At 48.9% G+C, this 14,264-nt stretch overlaps 1 protein-coding gene across 1 annotated transcript in view; it reads right to left on the bottom strand.

The window, feature by feature from the left end:
* Positions 1-9,560, bottom strand: part of SNTB1 (syntrophin beta 1) — a 107,856-nt gene extending 98,296 nt beyond the window's left edge. The window contains exon 1 of the mRNA XM_056854681.1: positions 8,582-9,560. Coding sequence (XP_056710659.1) covers positions 8,582-9,560 — 979 coding nt within the window. The remainder of the gene's footprint in view (positions 1-8,581) is intronic.
* Positions 9,561-14,264: the final 4,704 nt, after the last annotated feature.

Genomic DNA, 14,264 nt, shown 5'->3' with positions numbered 1-14,264 from the left:
CACTGAGCCACGGCCCTTCTGCAATGATGTCCAGTCCGAGGGAATAGTAGGTAGTCTGAAAGTTGGACAGGGGCCGTGGTACAGCGATAAGGCTCCCTGGTGCCACCTGATTCCCAGGTTCAAAGCAATCTGGGCTATGGTGCCAGTGTAGTAGTAGCAGTAGGAGAAGAAGAAGAAGAAGAAGTAGGAGAAGTAGAAGAAGTAGAAGAGTTGGTTTTTACATGCCAACTTTCTCTACCACTTAAGGAAGAATCAAACCAGCTTACAATCACCTTCCCGTCCCCACAACAGACACCCTGTGAGGTAGGTGGGGCTGAGAGAGTGTGCCTAGCCCAAGGTCACCCAGCTGGCTTCATGTGTGGGAGTGGGCAAACAAATCCAGTTCACCAGATTAGCCTCCGCCGCTCACGTGGAGGAGTGGGAGAATCAAACCCGGTTCTCCCGATCGGAGTCCACCACTCCAAACCACCGCTCTTAACCACTACACCATGCTGGCCCAGGCCTCTGTCCTTGGCCCAAAGCGCGGGAGGCTCAGGCACCTGGGGAACACAGCCTGACCCCGCAGCACCAGAGACTTTGGATGGGTGAGGTGTCCTGTCCCTGCCTTTTGTTTGGCACCATAGGCCTTTGGCAAAGGAGCTCTTCCTTCGGCTGGCCACGGATTCCTTCGGGCCTCTGCAAGTTAGCTATGCGGCATACGGCTCCGGCACAGAGAGGGAGAAAGAGCCTCTTGTCAAAACGCCTAATCTTCGGCTCCCCTAGGAAACAAAACTGCCATTCAGAGGGCTGCAAAAAGCTGCAACATGTCCAGGCCGGTTTGTGATTGTTGCAGCTGTGGAAAAGTACTTAAGAAAACACTGTTTGCTCACGTCAGTTGTCAGCTCACAGCAAAGGCCAAACTCTCTCCAAGGCTACGCCCACATACCCCGTTTATCCTCATGGACTATACAGGAATTTGGCTGCTAAATCCCTTCCCTTTGTGTTCTCTGATATAGCAGAAATCCCTATAAGACGCTTTACTTGGGGGGAGAGGAGGAGGAAGAAGAAGAAGAGGAAGAGTTGGTTTTTATATACCGAGTTTCTCTACCACTTAAGGGTACCACTTTCCTCTCCCCACAGCAGAAGTAGTACTTCACCTACTGTGAAGTAGGTGGGGCTGAGAGAGAGTGATTTGCCCAAGGTCACCCAGCTGGCTTCGTGTGTAGGAGTGGGGAAACAAACCCAGTTCAGGATGACAGCCAAGGATACAGCAGTCAATCACATACAGGTAAAGTATACTGTATGGGAAAATCCAAATGAGTGATTTTAAATCATGTGCCTTAAAAAAAATCCTACACACATTTTAACCCGTGCATCTTTTTCCTTCTGTGTGTTTTAACCTGTTTAAAAATCTTGTTAATTGGGTTGTTGGTTTTTGTGTCCTTGAAACTCCGCATTGTATCATTAGCCGCTGTCAGCCCGAGGTGATAAGGTGGGATATAAATCTTTCAAGTGAATGAATTAATGGAAAGCCATCTAGATTATTTTTTTCACAGGATTACAGAGAGAGAAGAAAGAAGAGTTGGTTTTGTATATGCCGACTTTCTCTACCACTTAAGGAAGAATCAAACCGGCTTACAATCACCTTCCCTTCCCCTCCCCACAACAGACACTCTGTGAGGTAGGTGGGGTTGAGCGAGCTGTGACTAGCCCAAAGGTCACCCAGCTGGCTTCATGTGTAGGAGTGAGGAAACCAACCCAGTTCACCAGATTAGTGTCTGCCGCTGATGTGGAGTGGGGAATCGAACCCGGTTCTCCAGATCAGAGTCTACAGCTCCAAACCACTGCTCATAACCACTACACCACGCTGGCTCTCTGGCCATGATCACTTTCCACTGGGGTTGCCAACAGGCCTGGGGGGGGGGGAATTCTCCCGCCCCTTCCAACATACATTTGCCACATATCAGGGCAGTAGAAGAACATAAGGACAGCCCTGCTGGACCAGACCAAGGTCCATCAAGTCCAGCAGTCTGTTCACACAGTGGCCAACCAGGTGCCTCTAGGAAGCCCACAAACAAGACGACTGCAGCAGCATTGTCCTGCCTGTGTTTCAAGCACCTAATCTAATGGGCATGCTCCTTTCATTCTACAGAGAATAGGCATGCATCATGACGTATTCATTTTGACTAGTAGACATAAATAGCCCTCTCCTCCATGAACATGTCTACTCCCATAGAATCATAGAGTTGGAAGGGGCCACCAGGGTCAACTAGTCCAACTCCCTGCCCAATGCAGGAAATTCCAAACTACCTGCCCCCCACTCCCCCAGTGACCCATACTTCATGCCCAGAAGATGGCCAAGGTGCCCTCCCTCTCATGATCTGCCTAAGGCCATAGAATCAGCATTGCTGTCAGATGGCAATCTAGCCTCTTCTTAAAAACCTCCAGGGAAGGAGAGCTTACCACCTCCCGAGGAAGCCTGTTCCACTGAGGAACTGCTCTGACTGTCCCCTCTTAAAGCTTTCCAAGTCGGCAGCCATCACCACATCCTGGAGCAGGGAGTTCCACAATTTAACTATGCGTTGTGTGAAGAAGGCTTGTGAATGGGTACGGGAAGTCTTGTAAGTGGGTACGGGACAGATGCACAGGTGAGGGGCCCATGAGTGGGTGGGAAGGGAGGCATACGTGAGGGGCCTGGTAGGCAGAGGGAGGGGGCTCCTGGATACTCTGCGCCCAGCCCCCCCCCCAAATTGGGAACCGGTCCTGGATGCAAATAGGATCGCAGCACAGGATCGTAGTGTTCGTGATCTTGAGTTATCCTTAAGAGTGGCCTACCTTACAGGATTGTTTTGTGCATAAAGAGTATTATGTACACCATCCCAAGCTCTTCAGAGGAAGGGCAGCATTAAAAAGTCATTAATACATTTAAATCAATCGAAGTTAGTCAACACTAATTTTAGCCCTATTGAGCTCAGTGTATAATTAACTTTCTCTGGATTGGGGCCAATGTGCTCTTAAGAGCAATGTGTTGCTCTTATGGTAGAAACAGCAGATTTAGGGCATTCCAAAACAAGTGTGGTAGGTCCCTATGTTGTGGTTTTTCTTCTTCTAAATTTAAATTTACACAATTATTTTTCTATGCAAAAGCATGCAAATCAGCTGCAGTCCCCCACTCATGTTTCCTTACACTCCTGTTTAAAGAACAGTCACCCAAAGACCTAGTACAATGTTCTCTTCTCCTACCCTGATGCTGAGCCCCCCCACACACACACTTATACCATCTTGGAGGTGATTACATCTAACTGCCCAACTGCAGACAGTTATTTTTGATTCTAGCACCATCGAGGACATTATTACCCTTTTATTGAAATGGTTCGGGCTATTTTAAAGTGTATTTTAAATTGTATTTTAATATTTTATTGTTTTTAGTGTAATTCTGTTTGTGAGCTGCCCTGATCCCGGCCGTCGGACTGGGGAGGGCAGGGCAAAAGTGCAATAAAATAAATTAATAAATAGTTTTATCAGTTATCTTCCCTACTAGTTACAGTGGACCAAGGTTGCCAACTTTTTAACGAACCCCTGCTCCTGTGTCTTTACCAACAATTTGACCGGCAGAGATGGGCAGCTGAAAAGCTTGGCCTGCTGATTTCTGCATGTTAAACTGCCCTTAAAGGAACAGGGGCAGGCCTGGCTAGGTTTTGTTCTGTTCATCCAGCAACTCTAATGAAACTTAAGCACATTTTAAACAGCACCACTGAACTTTGTTGAATATCAGATCTGCAGAGCAGTGGTCCACCCAGGCACTTGTTGCTCCCGATGAAGACTTTTGCGACACTCAAAATCTCGCAAACTGCTATAGCTGGTCCAATAAAAGATTGTGTTTTCTGTCTTTTGTGACCTCTGACTTTAATTCACTGTTCTGTTCCAAACAGGTACCCGAATTTGAACAAGCTCTTCTAAAAAAAAAAACCACCACAAAGCTCGAGATTGTGGTTGACAGCATGCCCCTCGGCCGTCTTCACAAATGCCAGCAAACAGAAAGAGGTCAAGAATCTCCAGTACAATGAACTTGTGTGCAAGGAAGTTATCACCAAGGGCATTTTTCTCTATCCACAAACACAGAATGGACGTCAGTTCATTCATCTCCTGGATGCTTGCAACAAACTTTGACAAACACGGAAAAAAAGAAGAACAGCGGGGAATCTTTCTTCTCTCAAATACCATTTCAAAATCTTTAGAACTTCAAAATTGGAAGGGGGGGGGAAGAGATTATGATTTCCGGTCTTCTAAGTCTGTAGTAGACAGCTCCGGTCTTCAGCTCATTCAAAGGTATTAGTTCCTCTGAGGGTCCCAGAATTGTTGGGGCAGGGTGGAGCAAATATGGGGCTACTGTAAACCAGGGCTGGGTCGTGGTTTGGGGGTGGGGGTCTGGGCAAGAGACTTTCCTCCAGTGCTCTGCCCACTAGGCATGTCAGCCCCTCCAAACATACCTTCCCGCAGGAAGAAGCGGAATATAACCCTTTTCAATTTCTTTATGCCACGTCAGCACCGACAAGGAGCGTGAAAGAGTCACGCTCTGCTTCCTCCAGCTTTCCTCTTGGAAAAGATGCTTAAAGGAGGGAGGACGAAGAGATTCTCTTGCACACTTCAGCAGCACAGGTGAAAGCGTAAAGCCCCCCCCCCAAAAAAATTGAAATCTCCTTCCTCTCCAAAGGAAATGGGAGATTGTGGCATCATAAGGACATCTGAGATGACCTTCCATTCCTAGTGAGAGCAGACGGACCCAGTATCGTGGGCTGGATGAATTTCTGCTGGCTCATGGCTCCAGGAGATACATATCCATGCCAACCCTTGACACAAGCCCTGCCATTAAACTCGGCTTCCTGCAAAGACTGCCCCCACTCATATATGAAGCTTAATTCCAGATGGATGGCCGTGTTAATCTGTAACGCTAACATTAATCTGGAGTCTACTGGCACCTTCAAGACTAAGAAAATTTATTCTGGCACCAGCTTTCACGAGTCAGAGCTAACGTCATCAAATATGTAGCTCAACCTCTGTGACTTTCTATTGTAACTTCATCCTGCACTAGATTTTATAGGTGGACTATCTAGTGTAGAGCCAGTGTGGTGAGGTAGTTAAGAGCGGTGGTTTGGTGGACTCTAATCTGGAGAAAGGGGTTTGATTCCCCACTCCTCCAAATTAACGTTGGACACTAATCTGGTGAACCGGGTTAGTTTCCCCATTCCTCCGCATGAAGCCTGCTGGGTGACCCTGGGCTAGTCTCAGCTTTCTTAGAGCTCTCTCAGCCCCACCGACCTCACAGGGTGTCTGTTGTGGGGAGGGGGAGGTGATTGTAAGCCGGTTTGATTCTTCCTTAAGTGGTAGAGAAGGTCGGCATACAAAAACCAACGCTTCTTCTTCTTATCTAACCACAGCTGGAAGTGTCTCACCTCTCCGCCAGGTGAACAGATTACTGTTTTGACCGGATCCTGTTCTGAACTGGCCTCTCTTTGTGATATAAACATGCCCTGCCCCTCTCCCACCCTACACACCTTCCTGTTGTGTATATAAATTAGCCCTGATGGATCTATACTCCTATGCATCTGATGAGGTGAGCTCTATGTCATCAAAGCTGATGCTGGAATAAATTTGGTTAGTCTTTAAGGTGCCACGCTGGACTCGTGTTCTATTTTCCTGCACAAATAGAGGCAGATTTTGGGTAAAGTTTAGCTGGGCAACCTTGTCATTCATGTACTGTCTTTAATCTCTGTGCTTCTGAGGTAGGGGCGTGCTGCTGTGTTTATTATCCTTCTCTTTCCTTTGCTCACAATCTGCATAGTCTCTTCTCTCCACCTTTAAGGGACTTTGTTGCCAACAACGGGGGGGGGGAGGGAATCCTGCCCCTCTAAACAGAGACTTACTGGGTAGAAATAGGCAACTGAAGCTTTTCATAGAGAGGTAAATAGTATCACCTGGTAAATAACCACTGATTAAGCCTCTTAAAGGGGCAGGTCATTAAGTCTCCAGGCTGTTGGCAACCCTAGGTGTGACTAAGAACACTCTCCCCCCCTCCCCGTTTAGAAGGCCTCATCTGTAAATACTGTTAAAGCAGAATTGAAAGCCCATTTTAAATGCAATTCGAGGCAATACAGTTCTTACTTTTATGCTCATATTGCAGGCATGGGAAATGCAAAAGCAGAATTAAACTTATTGTATATCTTGACTATGGTCCTACAAAAAAAAAAAAAAGCATCCACACACAGGAGGGGGTAATGAAGTTGCATTCACCTTTGCCACAAAGCTCTGATGTTCCAACCCATTACTGAAACAGATGAGGTGGCAGAGATCTAGTGGTCAGAAAGGCAGAGATGTGACTTGGGGTTTATTTAACCGCTTCGGTTTCAAAGAACAGCATAAACATAAGGTGGGCTCTCTACCAAGTACTCCTGACTGTCATCACTGATATGAATATTTTAAAAAATCCATCACTAGTTTCATAAAACCCTTACTCCTGCTTTTTTCTGGATCTGTTTGCACGTGCTGGCTAATGGCCTCTAAACCTGCCGAACTGAAGCAGTGTTCAGATGCCACGGATTCCCAAGTCGCACATTTTTCTCTCTGCAAAGTTGCACGGCGTTTACTTCAACATTTTCTATATTTACAGAAAACTTCCTCTACAGCAGCTGTTGTTCCGGCAGATTTTTAAAATATGCCCTATTTTAAGCCCAACCTTAGACAGCAGCCAGGTAATTTTGCCCTAATCTCTCCCTCCTTCTCTCTTGATTTCACATCCCAAAGTAGCAGCCGGAGTGGGCAATTAAAAATGGAGGCAAGGCCCAGTTGAAGCAGCAATTAAATCATTTCCACAATGTTACTTTTTTCTGCTTACAATCAGGATCTCCAAGCATTCTCCTCCCTCCCGCTATTGAAGGAAAGTATAGAAGGAACAGTGGCGAGTGAGTCCTTAAAAGGGACAGAAACAAAGGGATCGTTATAGATCGTGATTTGAATTAGGGGGTTAGCCCCCTGAACCGGTTTTCAGTCTCTGGATTCAACCTCAGAATACTTTGGCACGTGCATAGAGGGCCTCCCTCACCTGTGCATAGCCGTAGCAAGATTCCTACCTCCTCGGATTAGGAAACAGGGCAGAGGGCACAACTTTTAACAATGTTTAAACCCAGGCAGGCACCTTCACCAATTGACACGAGTGTAACCACAGAAGGTCTGGTTTGTGCTCGAATTCAACCCTAGCCAGAAACGATAAGCATAATGAAGCTATTGACGGATCTGCTTGAAACGTCGGTTATTACTGGACAGAAGTTTGTTCTCCACCAAAACGACGAGAATTGGAGGGGGGGGGAGGTGCAATTAAGTTGACGGACAGCCAAAAGGAAGTACAACATGTAACTGACTTAGGCCATTTATGCATGGGAGGTTTTTGCCTTGGATTTGCCGCTTTCTAGATGCACATTTCCCCCATCTGAATTCTCAAAACTCTGCATGAGGGTTTCGTTTCGAGAATTCAGATGGGAAAAAAATGTGCATCAACAGAGCAGCAAATCCAAGGCAAAACCTCCCATGCATAACAACTCTTAATGAAGTTTGCTGCTCCAAGCTGTATCTAGGGCCACTAGCGTCAAGTGGCAATAAAAAGAGACGAGGCAAAGTCACTGAGGACATGTCTTTCAACAGGTACTAGCCATGACAGCTAAATCAGACCTTCATGTTCAAAAGGCCGTGTACCTGTGAATGCCATCTGCTGGGGATGGGGACAAGAGAAGGAGGAACTGCCTTCCCTTCCTGCCTGTGGACTTTCCCTGAGGCAACCGGTGGCTACTGTGGGGGAAAAGGAGGCTGTACCAGATGGATCCTTGGTTTATCCCCACAGGGTTCTTAATCGGAGGGACACGCAGCACGTATTGTCAAGGAATAGTTTCACCGCAGGAACACTTCAGCCCCATCCCTGCATTCTCAACTTGACGGAAGCACAGCAAAATCCAAACACATGCTTCGGCTGCAATCCTATGCATGTTTACTTAGCAGTAAATCCTATGGTATTGCATGCCTCTCTCTCTCTCGTCCATTTCCCACATTACAGGGGAACACCAGTTCCCACCTGCCCACAGCACGATTCTGCAACAAAACCGCTGAGCACGAAAGGAAAACACATGTCCGAACAACACGCGCCGCAGTGTGTGCAATGGCCTTTCCCCTACGAAAGGCCCTGAGTCAGAGCGGACGCGTCCTTTCAACCTTCCCCCCCCTTGACAAGGGGAGGAAAACCTTCCAAGAGCACTGCAGGTGGCTGCGGCCGACAGACATTAGAGTCCCAAAGCCGGCAAGATCTAAAGGCGAGAAAGGCCTCGAAGCATGCGCAGAGTACCCTTTCCCCAGCAGCCAGGAGTGTCACCGAAAGCCAGGCTCCCAGAAGCATTTCAAGAACCGAGGAACTTTCATTGGTGTTTGTTAATCTAGAAAATTGATATGATAAAAATTTTCAAAAAGAAAAGAAAGAAAAAGAACCGAGGAATGCGGGGAGGGAGGGATGGAGAAGAAGCCCCCCCCCAAAAAAGAAGACCCCTGAAGGTGAACCCCTCACCTTCCAGCAAGACCTCCTTGCCCGCCCTCTTGAGCGCCTGCACGGCCTCGTCGTGGGTGGCGTCGCGCAGGTCGGCCCCGTTGACGGCCAGGATGGCATCGCCCACGTAGAGCGCCTGGGTCAGGTCGGCCGCCAGACCCTTGAAGATCTTGCTCACCAGGATGGGCATCTTGTTCTCGCGGCCCCCCTTGATGCTGATGCCCAGCCCGCCCGCCTCCTGCTTCAGCACCCGCACCCGCCGCTTCTGGCTGCCCACCGCCGCCGGGACCTGCTCGGGCGGGTCGGTGAACGCCGTGCGCGCCCCGACGGCGACCCCCGACGGCGGCGGCTCCGCTCCGGGGAGGCTGCAGGGGCTCCCCGGCGGGGCGGCCCCCTGGCCGGCCGAGGGCCCCTCGCCGTCGGGGGCCCCGACGCCGTTGGCCGCGGCGCCCTCCTCGCCGCTCAGCACCAGCGCCTGGCGGCTCAGGCTGGCCAGCACCCGGTGCCAGCGGCCGCGCACCAGCACCTCCAGCCCGCCGCCCCGCAGCGCCCGCCCGTCCGCCGCTACCGCCATCCCCGGGGCATCGCTCCGCCCGCAGCGGGGTGCACGGCGCGCTCGCCAAAGCCGGAGCAGGGGGGAAGAGGCGGGCGGGCGGGCGGCCGGGCTCCGGAGCGGAGGCGGAGCGACGGGGCGGCCCCGGGGCGCTCCGGGCTCTGCGGCGCGGCGCAAGGAGGGGAGGAGCGCCGGGGGAGGGACCGGGGAGCTCGGCCCGCGCTCGGCCCCCCGGGGCGTTGCCGCCGTCGGGGGGCGGCCCCGGGCCCGTCTGGAAGGGGAAGCGCAGCGGCCACGCTGAGCGCGCTCATAAACCCAAAAGGAAACGCTGGCTTTGGGGGGGGGGGGATGGGGGGCCGTGGGCGACATAAAACGCACGGGCGCTGGAGCCTCCTTTCTGGTGGGGTCTTCGCCTCTTTTCCCGCTGCCCTCAACTTTTCCTGGCATAATCCACAGCGAGTAGCCGTGTTAGTCTGTCTGCAGTAGGAGAAAAGAGCAAGAGTCCAGGAGCACCTTAAAGACGAACACAAATATTTTCTGGCAGGGGGTGAGTTTTCGAGCAAGAGTCCAGGAGCACCTTAAAGACGAACAAAAATATTTTCTGGCAGGGGGTGAGCTTTAGCTAAAGCTCACCCCCTGCCAGAAAATATTTTTGTTCGTCTTTAAGGTGCTCCTGGACTCTTGCCCTTTTCCTAGCATGACGGTCTTTTCCAGTGACTCTTGCCGTCTCATGACATGTCCAAAATACAACAGCCTCACTTGAGTCATTTTAGCTTCCAGGGTCAGTTCAGGCTTGATTTGATCTATAACCCACTGATATTTTTTGGGGGGCAGTCCACGGTATCCTTAACACTCTCCTCCAACACCACATTTCAAAGGAATCTATTTTCTTCCTATCAGCTTTCTTCACTGTCCAGCTTTCACACCCATACACAGTAATACAGATTACATAGTAATCTGAAAAATTAGATGGGGGGAAATGTGCATTGTGTGTGTGTGTGTGTGTGTGTGTGTGTGTGTGTGTAAAGTGCTGTCAAGTCGCTTCCGACTCATGGCGACCCTATGAATGAAAGTCCTCCAAAATGTCCTATCTTTGACAGCCTTGCTCAGATCTTGCAAATTGAAGGCTGTGGCTTCCTTTATTGAGTCCATCCATCTCTTGTTGGGTCTTCCTCTTTTCCTGCTGCCCTCAACTTTTCCTATCATGACGGTCTTTTCCAGTGACTCTTGTCGTCTCATGACGTGACCAAAATACGACAGCCTCAGTTTAGTCATTTTAGCTTCTAGGGTCAGTTCAGGCTTGATTTGATCTGTAACCCACTGATTTGTTTTTTTGGCAGTCCACGGAATCCAAAACACTTTCCTCCAACACCACATTTCAAAGGAATCTATTTTCTTCCTATCAGCTTTCAGCTTTCTTCATTGTCCAGTCAAGGGTGTAGGAAGAGGAATATGTAGCCAGATACTGCAGACTGGGCCAACCTGAGAAATCAGCAGTGGCTGAACATGGGCTGACCCCAACAGGACGCAGGGTCTTATTCCAAGACACTGAAAGACTGGACAATTCTACCAACTATTTTGTCAGGTTGCACAGAGAAGCCACTGACATTCATAAACATCAGCACAACTTTAACAGAAAAGAAGAGAGTTTAAGGATGAATAAGGCTTGGCTTCCTGTCTTGAAAACCTCCAGACGAACAAAGACTACAGTCCACAATAGCCATGCAGATTAGCTTTGGATTTCACACATTAACAGATCACTTCAGGATACAATGGGTCCATATTACCATACCACACCCTCATCAGCACATTATCTTGATACTTACAGGACAATGGTTAGCACATTACCTTTGTTACTTTTTGCAGGACAATGATTCAGCTCAAACCCAACCCCTTTCTGACTATATAGTACTCTTCCTACACACTTGACACTGAGAGACACTGTCCTTCAGTGTTACACCTCTGAAGATGCCGGCCACAGCTGCTGGCGAAGCGTCAGGAAAGAAAATACCAAGACCACAGTCACACAGCCCGGATAACCTACGAGAACCAATGAACTCTGACCGTGAAAGCCTTCGACAATATTAAGGCCACTTATTCATGGAAGCTTTTGCATTGGATTTGCCACTCTGTAGATCAGTGGTTCCCAACCTTTTTTTGACCAGGGACCACTAGGACTTTTTTGTTCGGTGCAGGGACCCCAAGGTTCCAAAAAAAAATTCCGAGAATTTGAAAATAAACTTTAATCATAACTGTTAGTTAAACATTAAACTTAGAATAATATTTGAATATATATTTTTATAATAGAGAACTTTTAATTGAAAAGATTAATTTATTATGGGTTTATAACTTTGTTCTCATGGACACCTGGGGGTCCATGGGCCCCTGGTTGGGAACCAGTGCTATAGATGCACATTCTCCCCATCCGAATTCTCAAAACTCTGCATGGGGGGCTTATTGTTGAGTTTGGAGAATATGGATGGGGGGAAAGTGCACCCAAAGAGGGGCAAATCCAAGGCAAAACCTCCCATGCATAAATGGCAGAAGGGATATGTTTGGATCGCATTCAGATTCTTTGAAGTCATTAAGATACCAAAGTTGAAGATTAGAGTTTAAGAGAATGGTGAATGGGGTTTATTAGAATGAATCGGACGTTAAATACAAAGAGAGGAATAAGGATGCTCATTCAAAGCTCTGTTTTAAATGCGACTTTAAAAATGCTTATTCACGGTCCCTACGGCCATTTATTCATAGTAATTAGCAGCGCGTTCCAGGCTGAATTGGCCGGCATATTTTTATGAATGTTATATGCTGAACCGTCATTCCGGAAGTGACTGCAAAGCCGGCGCATACCTGCTTCGCGTTACAAAAGAGCCCACTTATCGCGACCTTTGGTGTTTGCCTCGAAGATTCCCCCTCAAGGAACCATGCAAAACAACACAGGTGCTTTAGCTATGCATATGCAAATGGGTATGCAAACAGGAACAAAGGAATGGGGGAAGTGGAACTTCTCCTTTTGCATCGGGACCGTGAAAAGGCATTTTTAAAGTCGCATTTTTAAAAAGCTTTGAGCGAGCATCGAAATTGACCATGCAAAAATGGCCTGGATGACCTTGGAGGGTGTGTGGAAAATGCTGTCAAGCCTCTCTGGGCTTAGGGCGGACCCGGTAAAGGGGTTTCAAGGTGAGACAAGAGGTGGTTTGCCATTGCCAGCCTCTGTGGAGCAACTCTGGACTTAGGGTTGCCAACCTCCAGGTAGTAGCTGGAGATCTGCTGTTACAACTCATCTCCTGACGATAGAGGTCCGTTCCCCTGGAGAAAATGGCCGGTTTGGCAAATTGACTCTATGGCATTGAAGCCTCTCCCCAAACCCCACACTCCTCAGCCTCCACCCCCAAAATCTCTCGCTGGTGGCGAAGAGGGACCTAGCAACCCTATCTGGACTCCTTTGGTGGTCTCCCAGAGTTGACCCTGCTTGACTTTCAAGGTCTAAGAACATAAGAAAAGGCCATTCTGGATCCGACCAAGCCCAGCAGTCTGTCCACACAGTGGCCAGCCAGGTGCCTCTAGGAAGCCCACAAGACGACGGCAGCAGCACCATCCTGCCTGTGTTCCACAGCACCTAATATAATAGGCATGCTCCTCTGATCCTGGAGATAATAGGTATGCATCATGACTAGTATCCATTTTGACTAGTAGCCATGCATATCCCTCTCTTCCATGAACATGTCCATTTCCCTCTTAAAGCCTTCCAAGTTGGCAGCCATCACCACATCCTGGGGCAGGGAGTTCCACAATTTAACTATGTTCAAGGGGCTGCTGGGTGGTGAAGTTCCCTGGGTGACCTTGGAGGGGGGTGGAAAGTGCTGGCAAGTCACCTTGGACTTAGGGCGGACCCTGTAAAAGGGTTTCAAGGCGAGACAAAGAGGTGGTTTGCCATTGCCTGCCTCTGTGGAGCAACCCCGGACTCCCTTGGTGGCCTCCCATTCAAATGCTAACTAGGGCTGACTCTGCTTGGCTTTCGAGATCTGACAAGATAGGGCTATCCTGGTCAGGAGGCCAACCAAGTGACACATAGAAGTGTGCAAGCTTTTGAGTTCTCCGGAACTTTTCTTCAGGCTAGATGTTAATCCCACCCACCCCAGAAAAAATTAGGAAAAGGCAGAAGCTAGCACATGATGTCAAGGTCCTGCATTATGCTTAAATGTTAGATGCAAAAAGATATCCCCTCTAACCAATCGAACAGGGGTGTGTTGTGGAATCAGTAACAATAAGATTCAGCTTGCACACTATGGACGTTGCTCAGATTTCCTTGGGAGAAAGGATAAGGCATGACGGCTACTGCTGCTGCTGTTTGGATTGGATCCAGCCAGCTTTTTCACTTAATCTCTCACAATTCTCATTACTACAGTCTAGGGTTGCCACCCTCCAGGTGGTACCTGGAGATCTCCCGCTATTACAACCGATCTCCAGATGACCAAGAAAATGGCTGCTTTGGAGGGTAGAGTCGATGGTATTATACACTGCTGAGGTCCCTCCCCTCTCCAAACCCCACCCTCCCTAGGCTGAACCCCCAGAATCTCCACGTATTTCCCAACTCAGAGCTGGCAACCCTACTGCAGCCCCTGTCCCACATGGCTTTTGTCCATGCAGGTCTCATGATCCTCAGCACACCCTTGCTTGCATGGTCAAATGAGGCCCCTCCTTCCCTTTTCGGCAGCAGAAAAGTTGGTTGGATCTAACCCCTTGATTGTTTGGTTTATCACTGTCTCTTACAGCAAACTAGCGACCTTCGTTGCGGATAAAGAAAGTTGCACAGTTGTGCTTCTGTCCACAGACAAGGAAGGAGCCTCTGCACTATTTGGGAGAAGGTCCCTCTTTGCCACCGGCGGTAGGTTTTTGGGGCGGAGCCTGAGGAGGGCAGGGTTTGGGGAGGGGAGGGGCTTCAACGCCATAGAGTCCAGTTGCCAAAGTGGCCATTTTCTCCAGGGGAACTGATCTCTATCGGCTGGAGATCAGCTGTAATAGCAGGAGGTCTCCAGCTAGTAACTGGAAGTTGGCAACCTTACTCTCTAAGTATGTGAAAAAAATATGATTTGCAGTGCGTTCCTAAATGCTGTTAACCCTTATTAGTCCATTGAAGCGAAATGG

Source organism: Euleptes europaea, chromosome 8 (assembly GCF_029931775.1).
Source record: "Euleptes europaea isolate rEulEur1 chromosome 8, rEulEur1.hap1, whole genome shotgun sequence".
Lineage (NCBI taxonomy): Eukaryota > Metazoa > Chordata > Lepidosauria > Squamata > Sphaerodactylidae > Euleptes > Euleptes europaea.
The sequence above is the reverse complement of the archived record's forward strand: the minus strand, read 5'-3'. Positions and strand labels throughout refer to the sequence as shown.